The 14,542-nt window shown below is 51.0% G+C and overlaps 1 protein-coding gene across 11 annotated transcripts in view; it reads left to right on the forward strand.

Annotated features, from left to right (window-relative positions):
• Nucleotides 1-299: 299 nt before the first annotated feature.
• The window catches only part of prom1a (prominin 1a), a 33,886-nt gene continuing 19,643 nt past the window's right edge, over nt 300-14,542 (forward strand). For 4 of the 11 annotated variants that reach the window (XR_009527679.1, XM_060062403.1, XM_060062408.1 and 1 more), the window contains exons 1-4: nt 301-861; nt 6,736-6,794; nt 7,591-7,617; nt 12,798-13,003. Coding sequence is in view for 10 of the 11 variants with exons in the window: in XM_060062403.1 (XP_059918386.1) it covers nt 606-861; nt 6,736-6,794; nt 7,591-7,617; nt 12,798-13,003 (548 nt within the window). In the remaining variant the exon portion in view is untranslated. Of the gene's footprint in view, nt 862-6,735; nt 6,795-7,590; nt 7,618-12,797; nt 13,004-14,542 lie in introns of all 11 variants that reach the window. The other 7 variants (XM_060062400.1, XM_060062401.1, XM_060062404.1 and 4 more) reach the window with 4 other exon arrangements.

A 14,542-nucleotide genomic window follows, 5' to 3' on the forward strand; every position in this document is an offset into this window, starting at 1 on the left:
CACAGGGACTACACACTACAAACTGTACAGGGACTACACACTACACAGGGACTATACACTACAAACTGTACAGGGAGTACACACTACACACTACACAGGGACTACACACTACACAGGGACTACACACTACACAGGACTACATACTACAAACTGTACAGGGAGTACACAATACACACTACACAGGATGCTGAGTGATCTGTTCTTCACCGGGGCTGCGATACCGTCAAAGGGCGTTGGTTCTTTCCCGCCACGAGGGGCGCCTCACGACCACACTTTCCCCGACGGACACGCGCCTTGCATCCAGCCGTGCGCGCCTCCTCTAGTATCGCAGCGGAGGCGCGCCAGAGCCAGAGCGTCTCGAGCTGAGCTGATGGACGGAGCGAAGACCGCTGGAATCATGACTCTGCTGACCTCTCACCCCGACCCCCTGCCCTAACCTCCCCCTCTCCCCCAGATCTCCCCCCTCTCCCCGCCCCGCCGTCCAGAAGCGCGTGTCAGTGGATCCGAGCCGCTCGCTCCTTGTCGCTCTCCCGGTTCGTCCCGGACTTCTCCCCGGTGTTCTCCCCGGTGATCTCCCGGTGTTGTCGAGGGATCGGAGGGACGCGATGTGGAGGTCCGGCCTACTGCTGCTCCTGGTCGGACACCTCGTCTCATGTGAGCTGCAGCCGGACCCCGGGATAACCCCGCCGCCCGGGAGACCCCCGCCGCCCGGGAGACCCCCCCGGGAGAGGCTGGACTTCGGTTCCGTCCCGGCGGGGGTCTACGAGACCCTGGCCCACTACGAGCCGGGACCTATCGGGATCCTCTTCAGCCTGGTGCACGCCTTCCTGTGCGTGGTCCAGCCAAACCCCTTCCCCCAAGGTAGGCGAGACCCCACTGGTCGAACCCACGAGATCGACAGCTGATCCATAGCTGATCCATAGCTGATCCATAGCTGATCGATAACTGATCGACAACTGATCGATATCTGATCGACAGCTGATCGATAGTTGATCAATAGCTGATGGACAGCTGATCTAGCGGACCCGTCCTCCAGCGACGCTCTGGTGAAGTTGTGATTGTTAGTGGGAGTCGGGGTTGGATGATCTGAAGGTCCTGGACCGTCGCTCTCCAACACATGGAGATACAAATCCATCCTATAATAATAATATTGATAAATTAAAACTAATAATACTAATATTACTAATCCTCCGTTCAGTCGTTCTCGGTGGCTTTTCGGTCATCACGCTGTGTTGGGCGCCGCGTAGCGGACTCTCCGGGTCCGAGTACCGGGGGGCGACCCTCCCCGGTACCTTACCGGGACGGAGGGCGACCTTCCCCGGTATTTTGGGGGGTGTGTTCCGACATGACGGACATGTGCATGGCGCAGGCGCTACACACTAACATGCTGTTAGGCTACTTAGACACCGCAGGTTGCATTTAATGAGCCAATGGATGGTGAGATGTTCCCTCACCGCGTCAGAGGGATCAGGCTGATCAGCTGATAAGCTCCTCAGCCATCTGCTGCCCAGGAGCACCTACAGGACTACAGGCCTACCAGGACCAGGCCTACCAGGACCAGGACCACCTCCAGGACCACCTCCAGGACCACCTCCAGGACCACATCCAGGACCACATCCAGCACTTTCAGGACCGGGACCGGGACCACATCCAGGACTACTCGGACCAGCAGGACTAACAGGACCAGGACCACGTCCAAGACTACCAGGACTACCAGGACCTCATCCGGTTCTATTCTGCTCCAGGGCAGTCTTCAGGTTTTCATGGTGTCTAATTACCCAGAGGAGACAGACCACCACTAGGACCAGAATCTGCTCTACAATATGCAGGAGGAGGAGGAGCAGGGGAGGTGGTGGTGGTGGTGTAAAGAGGGGGTCAGTGTGTTGCTGAGAGTCCACCGCTACCCATCCCCCCCCCTCCCCCCAAACACGTCCCATAAAAGGGCATGTTGTCCCCCTCTGTGGAGTTGATGCTTGAGATCCTATCAGCCAATCAGGGCAGGTCAATCAGGGCCAGCCAATCAGGGCCAGCCAATCAGGGCCAGCCTATCTGGTCTCACAGGGACCGTCCTAGAGCTACTCTCTCTAAACTCAGCTACGGACTGTAGCTGGTCTATCCAGAACTACTCTCTCTAGACTCATCTACGGACTGTAGCTGGCCTTTCTAGAGCTACAGACCCTAGCTGGTCTCTCTACAGCTACAGACTGTAACTGGTCTCTCTAGAGCTACAGACTGTAGCTGGTCTCTAGAGCTACTCTCTCTAGACTCTAGAGAGAGTAGCTCTAGAGAGACCAGCTACAGTCTGTAGCTCTAGAGAGAGTAAATCCAGAGAGACCAGCTAGAGTCTGTAGCTCTAGAGTCTAGAGCTACAGACTCTAGCTGGTCTCTCTGGATTTACTCTCTCTAGAGCTACAGACTGTAGCTGGTCTCTCTACAGACTGTAGCTGGTCTCTCTAGAGCCACAGACTGTAGCTGGTCTCTCTGTAGTTACAGACTGTAGCTCTAGAGAGACCAGCGACAGTCTGTAGCCGGTTTCTCTAGAGCTACTCTCTCTAGTGCTACACACTGTCGCTGGTCTCTCTAGAGCTACCCATTGTAGCTGGTCTCTCTAGAGCTACAGTCTGGGGCGCTCCTGCTCCCCCCTCCCACGTGTCCAGCCTCATGGTGTCCGTCTCGTTCCGCTCTACTTCCCGCCTCTGTCAGCCTCCTGTAGGGTGAGGGTTTGGTTAGTGCCTGGCTGCAGGGCGCATGGCAGCGGAGGAGGCCGATCTCTCTTGGATGTGTTGCCATGTACTCTGTTACCCCGGAGGTTCAGCCCTCTGATACCGGCCTCTCATTGGTCCATCAGGAAGTATCTGTCCCCTCTGCCCGGAGCGTTGGTGCGAGAGAGAGAGGCGGTCTCCAGAGTCACCAGAGGACAGCAGCACCCTGGTGGCGACTGCAGCCTCCCCCTGCCGCCGCTCTGAGCATCGCTAGCCAGAGCAGCTCAGCAAGCCGCGCTACCATGCTGCTACGCTACCACGCTGTTATGCTACCGTGCTGCCGCGCTACCACGCTACAGCGCTGCTACGCTTCCAGGCTACCGTGCTGCTACGCTGCCACGCTACCGCGCTGCCACGCTACCGCGCTGCCACGCTACCGCGCTGCCACGCTACCGCGCTGCCAGGATGCCTTGTCTCTTCTAGAAGGACTTTGATGATAATGATGATGTTCAACAGTCACAGAAACAGAACTATGTTTTTCATTATTAATGTTGGTATTTCGGAGGATGTCCGTGAAACCCAGAAACGATTTTTTGTGAAAACGCATAAGTCTTAGACCATCTGGACGGCCTTGTGTTTGGGCCGACCGTCCAGACGGATCCGGTGTTTTCAGTGCCCTAAAACACACTTTTTTGAAACCAGGTCCCAGGGTAGATAAGTAAAAAATGGCCCTATGCTTTATCGTGTTCGGATTCGTTTGGACGCCTGATACGCAAACGATGACTTCATCGCCCCTCCACCAGCGGGGCACCCATTAGAGTTCCGTTTAATTGTTTTGTTTGATTTGATTTGTATTATTTTTGTAGCTTTAAATATAGCCCCTTGAAATACTAACTGTAAATTATAAAATAGATTTTCTGCTCAATCTACAAGGTTTAACAACTGCTTTCACCTCCTCGACTGTATGTTTGCACATGCTCTGCCTCGTCTTCTTCATTTTTTGGTTGAGAACCAGCGCCACACAATGGCCTTGAATATGTACTACAGCGTTTCAACAGCTAGATGTGTTTTTGCATCGGACCGTCTTTACAGAGAAATTCCTGAAACGAATCTAAGGAAAACGGAGGGGAAAAGACCGTTTTTGCCGATGTGGAGGGGGCCTCAGAGCCATATCAGAGAAGACGGCTGTGTAGAGGCTGTTAATACGGTGGTTGAACCTGCCACTAAGTATATGAGGCGCTTTCAGTTTATCTACCACCTCACTTTTATCCCAGTAGTCATGGTAACCTTTATGAGCTTGAGACCATGGATGTTTTATTATTCAAATTAAAATAAGACCGGCTTTAAAGAAGAGCCATGTGAGAAGATTTGTTCAGTTGGAGAGTCCAGGGTTCTGTCATAATGAGCTGAGCTCACACTGAGGGGAGAGGCGAGGAGGAGGAGAGGAGGAGAGGCGAGGAGGAGAGGAGGAGAGAGGAGGAGGAGGACTAGAGGAGGAGGAGGAAAGGAGAGGAGGAGAGAGGAGGAGGAGGAAAGGAGAGGAGGAGAGAGGAGGGGGAGAGGAGGAAAGAGGAGGAGGAGGACTAGAGGAGGAGAGGCGAGGAGGAGAGAGGAGGGGGAGGAGGAGGAGAGAGGAGGGGGAGGAGGAGGAGAGAGGAGGGAGAGGAGGAGGAGGAAAAGAGAGGAGGGGGAGAGGAGGGGGAGGAGGAGGAGAGAGGAGGGAGAGGAGGAGGAGGAAAAGAGAGGAGGGGGAGAGGAGGAGGGAGAGGAGGAGGAGAGGAGAGAGAGGAGGAAAGAGAGGAGGAGGAGAGGAGAGAGGAGGAAAGACAGGAGGAGGAGGAGGAGGAGACAGAGAGGGGATGCGAATGGAGGAGAGGAGATAGGAGGAGGACTAGAGGAGGAGGAGGAGGAAGAGACAGAGAGGGGATGCGAATGGAGGAAAGGAGATAGGAGGAGGAGGAGGAGACGATTCAGGCTGCAAACCAGAGAAACGCTCAGTGACACGGAGAAGTATTCATCCAGGCTCCCTTATCTGGGTCAAGCTATTCAGCCATGTGTGTGTGTGTGTGTGTGTGTGTGTGTGTGTGTGTGTGTGTGTGTGTGTGTGTGTGTGTATGTGTGTGTGTGTGTGTTTGTTTGTCAGTGTGTGTGTGGATGTCTGACACTCAGTCATGCGTTCCCTGGGTCTTTGTTGGACGGCTCAGAGCTCGTCTCTGGGAGGACAGGAAGTGGACTCACTGTGGCGGGGTCGCCACCAGACGAGACTCTTAGTGACTTCCTGTGACCTCCTCAGGTGTGGGGGGGGGCGGGGGGGGCTGGAGGGGGTCCTGGCGTCCCTAGTAAGAGAAGGTCTGCAGCGGGTCTGACCCCCGACCTCAATAACTCCCCGGTGAACCAGCCCTAACGGCAATTGAAGGTTAGCCATCTAACGGCTAGTGTGGGTTAGCCATCTAACGGCTAGTGTTGGTTAGCCATCTAACGGCTAGTGTTGGTTAGCCATCTAACGGCTAGTGTTGGTTAGCCATCTAACGGCTAGTGTGGGTTAGCCATCTAACGGCTAGTGTGGGTTAGCCATCTAACGGCTAGTGTGGGTTAGCCATCTAACGGCTAGTGTGGGTTAGCCATCTAACGGCTAGTGTTGGTTAGCCATCTAACGGCTAGTGTGGGTTAGCCATCTAACGGCTAGTGTGGGTTAGCCATGTAGGAGCTAGTGTGGGTTAGCCATCTAACGGCTAGTGAAGGTTAGCCATCTAACGGCCAGTGTGGGTTAGCCATCTAACGGCTAGTGAAAGTTAGCCATCTAACGGCTAGTGAAGGCTGGGTCCCTGGTGGGGCTGGATTTATTTTCTTCTCTTTGTAGGTTTTGTTCCTCATCTCTTCTATCGATGCTATCTTTCGGTTTCCTATTCCTTCTCTTTGTAGCCACACAAACACTTTACACCTGACCTCAAGCTAACGATGTAGCCTTCTAGGGCGTTGCTGTCTTACAAAGACAACTTGTTTGATTACAAATTCACCATTCTGTGAACGCACAATGACGCCCTCCTAAACGCACAATGGGGTGTTAAAATAAACACTGGCAATAAATACGGCAGGCTAACAGCAATGTACAACCCTGGGTAGGCTATCCCTTTAACAACAGGGGTACGTCAGGCTAACACCAATATAGAGACCGGGGTATCCCTTTAACTACAGGGGTACGTCAGGCTAACACCAATATAGAGACCGGGGTATCCCTTTAACTACAGGGGTACGGCAGGCTCACACCAATGTACAGCCCGGGGTTAAGGTTAGGGTTAGGGTTAGCTATCCTCTTAACTACAGGGTTAACTTGTTTGGGGCTTCGCTCAGGTGAAGAATCAAGGTGGGTCCTCTGCCATCTAGCTGCTTGATGGTGACATTGGTTTGGTGGTTTTGAGAGAGAGTCGACTCTGATCACACTGCAGTCTGCCTCTCAAAGAACCTGATCATTTTTAAGATAATTCCTCATTAAGAACTGCCCTGGAGCCCAAAGGCAAGGCACTTTACCCATAATGCTGTTCAGGGAACCCTTCGTAGCAATATGAAAAACCTCCAATACAAGATGTAAACCTCAGACTGGTTGTGTTTCAAAAATGGTTGTCCTGGAGCTCTGAATGTGACTGCAGTCTCCTGTCCTCTTCAACTCTATGCGACCGAGATCATGAATTATGATGAATAATGCGGAAGCAGCATGCTGTTGCCTCCTATTTATTTACTGTGATTCTACTGCTCACATTCTACTGTTCCAAACGTGTTGATGGTCCCCAGGCGTTTGACATCTCAGATGATCACATTTATAGATGTTCTGTGATGAAGGCGGTGAATCACGGGCAGAAACCGAATATTTGAAACAATAAATATATTTCAGAACATCAAGACAAAACAAAGGACAAAAATCCATTTATAAACATTTGATGAATGGACTTTTATCGCTGCAATTAATTAGTGCTTCCTAGGTTGTCTGCCGGCTAATCAGAGAGAGGCTTTATTGATAATGCGTTTTATGTTCCAGATCTCATCGTCAAACTGGTGAAGGAGAAGTTAGGAACGCCTCAGACCGAGTATCAGAAGGTAACCCTATTTTTTTTAATGTATTAAGACAACAGCCACAGTTTCTGTTACTTTATTGAATTGTTCTATTTATTTTCTCTTGCCTTGTGCGTTCTGCTTTTTCCCGTCTTGTTGAAGTGTTCTTTGTGTTTATTAGGGCAATAGGGTATACATTACATACATGTTCCAATTGTAGGTATTTTTCTATGAACTGTATGGGGTACGGCGTTATTCATATGAGTCATGAATAATGAGAGTTATGAATGCCCTCACCCACCACTCCAATGCTCCATGGTAACACAGAGCAGAACAAATTAGTTTATTTATCGAGGATGTTAAGATTGATTTGAACTTCCCAGAAGAAATCAAACACATCCGGAGCACTTCAGGTTGTGAAGCTCTGACAGCTGAACCTCATCCTGTAATGGCCCCTGGAAACCACAGGATCATGTTCCTCATGGAGGTCCGGCCAGCGTCCCAGACCCAGACCCAGACCCAGACCCAGACCCAGACCCAGACCCAGACTAAGACACAGACCCAGACCCAGACCTAGACCAGACCAAGACCCAAACCCAGACCCAGACCCAGACCCTGACCCTGACCCTGACCCTGACCCAGACCCAGACGCAGACGCAGACCCAGACCCAGTACCCAGACCCAGACCCAGACCGGCCAGCGTCCCAGACCCAGACTGGCTATGGTCCGATCTGCGGTTCTGAGGGCACCATGAGGGGCTTGTTTCAATGGATCTGTGCTCTGATTCTGTGGTGCTTCCGTCTCTGCATGTCCTCATCTGATGTCTCCTGGCTCTCCTCAGCCAGAGAACATAGTCCTGACCCTGCAGGTAAAGTCCCTATGGCCTTACGTTATAAATAACCCTGCACCTTGTCCTAAACCGGCTACAAACCCCCCCGCACCTTATCCTAAACCGGCTACAAACCCCCCCGCGCCTTATCCTAAACCGGCTACAAACCCCCTAAAGTACCAATACCCTAAGCCTGTCCTAAACCCACATAACCATGCCTTCAACTGAGCCTCACGCTGTAGCAACCCACCCGGCATAAAACCCCTAACTCTGCCCTGACCCAACCCCCAAACCCTGCCCTAATCTTACCACCAAACCCTGCCTTGACCCAACCCCCAAACCCTGCCCTAATCTTACCACCAAACCCTGCCCTGACCCAACCCCCAAACCCTGCCCTAATCTAACCACCAAACCCTGCCCAGACCCAACCACCAAACCCTGCCCTAATCTAACCACCAAACCCTGCCCTGACTCAACCCCCAAACCCTGCCCTAATCTAACCACCAAACCCTGCCCTGACCCAACCACCAAACCCTGCCCTAATCTAACCACCAAACCCTGCCCTGACCCAACCCCCAAACCCTGCCCTGACCCAACCACCAAACCCTGCCCTCACCCAACCACCAAACCCTGCCCTAATCTAACCACCAAACCCTGCCCTGACCCAACCACCAAACCCTGCCCTCACCCAACCACCAAACCCTGCCCTGACCCAACCACCAAACCCTGCCCTCACCCAACCACCAAACCCTGCCCTAATCTAACCACCAAACCCTGCCCTGACCCAACCACCAAACCCTGCCCTAACCCAACCATCAAACCCTACTCAACCTGCCTAGACTAACCCTGCTCCCAGCGTATGCAAACCCTTCATAACATATTCTGACCGTGAGCATATGTTAACCCTAAACTCAAGCATGTGTTAACTGCTAACTACGCTAACCCTTAACATGTTCTTACCTCTAGAATGTGCTAACTCCTAGCATATGCTAACCTTTCCCCTATATTGCATAGCAGCAGACCTAAACCCTGGATATGATAACGATGAACGTAGAAATAATGACAATGTGCTCTTGAAACTTTCACCCTCAAAGCTCCTAATATTAGGTCTACGATTTTTAGATTTAGGTTTAAATATAAATGATACATTTATTACAGTGGAGCGTAGCGTTACAGTGAGCGTTACAGTGGAGCGTTACTGTTGGAGCGTTACTGTTGGAGCGATACAGTGAGCGATACAGTTAGCGTTACAGTGGAGTGTAGTGTTACAGTGACAATACAGTGAGCGATACAGTTAGCGTTACAGTGGAGTGTAGTGTTACAGTGACAATACAGTGAGCGATACAGTTAGCGTTACAGTGGAGTGTAGTGTTATAGTGACAATACAGTGAGCGATACAGTTAGCGTTACAGTGGAGCGTAGTGTTACAGTGACAATACAGTGAACGTTACAGTTAGCGTTACAGTGGAGTGTTACAGTGACAATACAGTGAGCGATACAGTTAGCGTTACAGTGGAGTGTAGTGTTATAGTGACAATACAGTGAGCGATACAGTTAGCGTTACAGTGGAGTGTAGTGTTACAGTGACAATACAGTGAACGATACAGTTAGCGTTACAGTGGAGCGTAGTGTTACGGTGACAATACAGTGAGCGATACAGTGGAGTGTAGTGTTACAGTGACAATACAGTGAGCGATACAGTTAGCGTTACAGTGGAGCGTAGTGTTATAGTGACAATACAGTGAGCGATACAGTTAGCGTTACAGTGGAGCGTAGTGTTACAGTGACAATACAGTGAGCGATACAGTTAGCGTTACAGTGGAGCGTAGTGTTACAGTGACAATACAGTGAGCGATACAGTTAGCGTTACAGTGGAGCGTAGTGTTACAGTGACAATACAGTGAACGTTACAGTTAGCGTTACAGTGGAGTGTAGTGTTACAGTGACAATACAGTGAGCGATACAGTTAGCGTTACAGTGGAGTGTAGTGTTATAGTGACAATACAGTGAGCGATACAGTTAGCGTTACAGTGGAGTGTAGTGTTACAGTGACAATACAGTGAACAATACAGTTAGCGTTACAGTGGAGCGTAGTGTTACAGTGACAATACAGTGAACGTCACAGTTAGCGTTACAGTGGAGTGTAGTGTTACAGTGACAATACAGTGAGCGATACAGTTAGCGTTACAGTGGAGTGTAGTGTTATAGTGACAATACAGTGAGCGATACAGTTAGCGTTACAGTGGAGCGTAGTGTTACAGTGACAATACAGTGAACGTTACAGTTAGCGTTACAGTGGAGCGTAGTGTTATAGTGACAATACAGTGAGCGATACAGTTAGCGTTACAGTGGAGCGTAGTGTTACAGTGACAATACAGTGAGCGATACAGTTAGCGTTACAGTGGAGCGTAGTGTTACAGTGACAATACAGTGAACGTTACAGTTAGCGTTACAGTGGAGTGTAGTGTTACAGTGACAATACAGTGAGCGATACAGTTAGCGTTACAGTGGAGTGTAGTGCTATAGTGACAATACAGTGAACGTTACAGTTAGCGTTACAGTGGAGCGTAGTGTTACAGTGACAATACAGTGAGCGATACAGTTAGCGTTACAGTGGAGCGTAGTGTTACAGTGACAATACAGTGAGCGATACAGTTAGCGTTACAGTGGAGTGTAGTCTTATAGTGACAATAAAGTGGGCGATACAGTTAGCGTTACAGTGGAGCGTAGTGTTACAGTGACAATACAGTGAACGTTACAGTTAGCGTTACAGTGGAGCGTAGTGTTACAGTGACAATACAGTGAGCGATACAGTTAGCGTTACAGTGGAGTGTAGTGTTATAGTGACAATGCAGTGAGCGATACAGTTAGCGTTACAGTGGAGCGTAGTGTTACAGTGACAATACAGTGAACGTTACAGTTAGCGTTACAGTGGAGCGTAGTGTTACAGTGACAATACAGTGAGCGATACAGTTAGCGTTACAGTGGAGTGTAGTGTTACAGTGACAATACAGTGAGCGATACAGTTAGCGTTACAGTGGAGCGTAGTGTTATAGTGACAATACAGTGAGCGATACAGTTAGCGTTACAGTGGAGCGTAGTGTTACAGTGACAATACAGTGAGCGATACAGTTAGCGTTACAGTGGAGCGTAGTGTTACAGTGACAATACAGTGAACGTTACAGTTAGCGTTACAGTGGAGCGTAGTGTTACAGTGACAATACAGTGAGCGATACAGTTAGCGTTACAGTGGAGTGTAGTGTTACAGTGACAATACAGTGAGCGATACAGTTAGCGTTACAGTGGAGCGTAGTGTTATAGTGACAATACAGTGAGCGATACAGTTAGCGTTACAGTGGAGCGTAGTGTTACAGTGACAATACAGTGAGCGATACAGTTAGCGTTACAGTGGAGCGTAGTGTTACAGTGACAATACAGTGAACGTTACAGTTAGCGTTACAGTGGAGCGTAGTGTTACAGTGACAATACAGTGAGCGATACAGTTAGCGTTACAGTGGAGTGTAGTGTAATAGTGACAATACAGTGAGCGATACAGTTAGCGTTACAGTGGAGTGTAGTGTTACAGTGACAATACAGTGAGCGATACAGTTGGCGTTACAGTGGAGCGTAGTGTTACAGTGACAATACAGTGAGCGATACAGTAAGCGTTACAGTGGAGTGTAGTGTTATAGTTACAATACTGTGAGCGATACAGTTAGCGTTACAGTGGAGCGTAGTGTTACAGTGACAATACAATGAACGTTACAGTTAGCGTTACAGTGGAGCGTAGTGTTATAGTGACAATACAGTGAGCGATACAGTTAGCGTTACAGTGGAGTGTAGTGTTACAGTGACAATACAGTGAGCGATACAGTTAGCGTTACAGTGGAGCGTAGTGTTACAGCGACAATACAGTGAGCGATACAGTTAGCGTTACAGTGGAGTGTAGTGTTACAGTGACAATACAGTGAGCGATACAGTTAGCGTTACAGTGGAGCGTAGTGTTACAGTGACAATACAGTGAGCGATACAGTTAGCGTTACAGTGGAGCGTAGTGTTACAGTGACAATACAGTGAGCGATACAGTTAGCGTTACAGTGGAGCGTAGTGTTACAGTGACAATACAGTGAACGTTACAGTTAGCGTTACAGTGGAGTGTAGTGTTATAGTGAGCGTTACAGTGAGCGTTACAGTTAGCGTTACAGTTGAGTGTAGTGTTATAGCGAGCGTTACAGTGAGCGTTACAGTTACCGTTCGTGGAGCGTTACAGTGAGCGTTACAGTGAGGTTGGGGTTTTTGTTTGTGGTGTTACGTATTTTAAGAACACAAGCTGTATTTCCCTCACTTAACCACTAGGAAGTAGGACCAAACATATAAGCCGTAAATACTATACATAGCCACAAGGGGAGCAAGACCTTACTGAAGGCTGCAATAAATACTTTAGCCACAGAAGGCAGCACCACAGACAAGTGAGGAAGCCGAGGGTAATACGTCACACCGGCTACTCCCACTCCTTCCGGGTCTTGCGGACCAGACGATAACACCAGGAAAACGGGGGAGAGATCTCCAGAATCTTCCGGCAGCTATTGGACAGGGTTAAGGTCTATTGATCAGCTAGGAGACGCTCGCACGTGCTTAGATACGCTTCAACCTCCCTTTGCTTCATAGTCTCAGTTTACCATACCGAAAATACGAGATACCAAATAAAGTCTCTTAAAAGCTATCCTTTGGATTTGACCACTTTCCTTGAAGAACTCAGCAGTGGGGTTTTGGTTTCTGGAGTCTTTATGCTGGTTACCACTGCTTTCCCAGAATAGTTCAGTCTCCAGGCTCCGTCGTCATGACAGCGTGAAAACACAAATGGCTTTTGACATCTTTCCTAAACATTGATTCAAGCCTGAAGGAACGGGGCGTGGCTAAATCTGTGCTCCACATGCACACAACGTCAGATCCTCATTGCACACACACACACACACACATTATTCCACACACACGCCCACATATACACATACATGTACACACGCACTTACACACTGTTGCTCTCGCCTATTCATTTCTCAGTTACCCGCTCCAAACCCCTTCATTTAGTTCTTATTTCACCCCTACACCCCCCTTGAGTTATTCATTCTCTTATCTCTCTCTCTCTCTCTCTCTCTCTCTCTCTCTCTCTCTCTCTCTCTCTCTCTCTTTCTCCCTCTCTCTCTCTGTCTCTCTCTCAGGTGCTCTACTATGAACTGGGCTTCCTGCTGTGTGCGGCGGTGGGCGTGGTCTACCTGGTGCTCCTCCCCCTCGCCGGCCTCCTGCTGTGTATCTGCCGTTGCTGTGACAACTGCGGAGGGGAAATGCACCAGCGGCAGCGGAAGAATGCCGACTGTCAGCGCGGCCTTCTGGGAACGCTACTGTTTACCACCTCGCTGGTCATCAGGTGAGACCCCCTGACCACTCCCCCCCCCCCCCCCCCCCCACACGGGGAGACATGACTCCTAACCCCCTGACCCCCCCAGGTCACTCCAGAGGTTGAGTGGCAGGGGGAGGAGCCCTGAGGGTCCGCCCTCCCAGTAACGAGGGTGAGTGAAAGGGGGAGGAGCCCTGAGGGTCCGACTTCCCAGTGACGAGAGGGAGTGGCAGGGGGAGGAGCCCTGAGGGTCCGCCCTCCCAGTAACGAGGGTGAGTGACAGGGGGAGGAGCCCTGAGGGTCCGCCTTCCCAGTGACGAGGGGGAGTGGCAGGGGGAGGAGCCCTGAGGGTCCGCCGTCCCAGTAACGAGGGGGAGTGACAGGGGGAGGAGCCCTGAGGGTCCGCCTTCCCAGTGACGAGGGGGAGTGGCAGGGGGAGGAGCCCTGAGGGTCCGCCCTCCCAGTAACGTGGATGAGTGACAGGGGGAGGAGCCCTGAGTGTCCGCCCTCCCAGTAACGAGGGGGAGTGGCAGGGGGAGGAGCCTCGCTCATGGACTACAGCTTTTATAAAAGAGGATTGAGATCATCCTGGTAGAGTCACACTCAGGACCTGCTGGGCGCTGTGTGCACGAGGGTGTGTGTGCACGTGGGCGCTGTGTGCACGTGGATGTGTGTGCATGTGGGCGCTGTGTGCACGTGGATGTGTGTGCACGTGGATGCCTGTGCCCGGGGATGTGTGTGCACGTGGGCGCGATGTGCACGGCGATGTGTGTGCAGTGGAGACAGGGACCAGATGCCTGCGCTGCCTAACGAGACGTCTGGGGACCATCACCACATACTTCTGATCCTCCTGCGTCTCCTACCAGCTTCTCCTACTCCTCATCATCCTTCATTTCTCCTCCTCCTCTTCTTCTCTCCTCCTTTCCTCCTCCGCCTCCTCTTCTTCTCTCCTCCTCCACCTCCTCCTCTTCCTCCTCCTCCTCCTCCTCTTCGTCTCTCCTCCTCCTCTTCTTCTCTCCTCCACCACCACCTCCTGCTCCTCCTTCTCTCCTCCTCCTCCTCATCCTAGTCCTCCCGCGGGGCAACGGCGACACTTTGAAGCTGCTCAGATCGGAGGCTTCTGCTTGGCTGAAAAGGGGGAGCAGGAGAGAGGAGGAAGAGGAGGAGGAGGGTTGCAAGGGAGAGAGGGAATCCTCACGGGAATGTGATGATGCTGTGGTTTCCATGGATACCGTGTTTTCCCACATCCCAGCAGGGTGCAGCTGCATAGTGAAGAACCGTGAGGGGACCTGGAAACAGAACAGCTCAAAGCAGAACACTCAGTGTCCAATTAAAACACAAAACAACACAGCAGCACAACTCAACCCCACCTCACTGAAAGCAGAGGGCTTTAGGGGAAGGTGGGTTAGGGTTAGGTTAAAGTGGACTTCAGCCCGTACTCATGAGTTCTAGTTAGAGGTTAGCCGCTGTCCCCATGGTGTTAGAGGACTGGTTGATGACCGTATAACCCAGACCCAACCCATCTCCACGCTCTAACCTCAGCTCCTCCAACGTCACTTTGATTCAGTG

Source organism: Gadus macrocephalus, chromosome 10 (genome assembly GCF_031168955.1).
Source record: "Gadus macrocephalus chromosome 10, ASM3116895v1".
Classification (NCBI taxonomy): domain Eukaryota; kingdom Metazoa; phylum Chordata; class Actinopteri; order Gadiformes; family Gadidae; genus Gadus; species Gadus macrocephalus.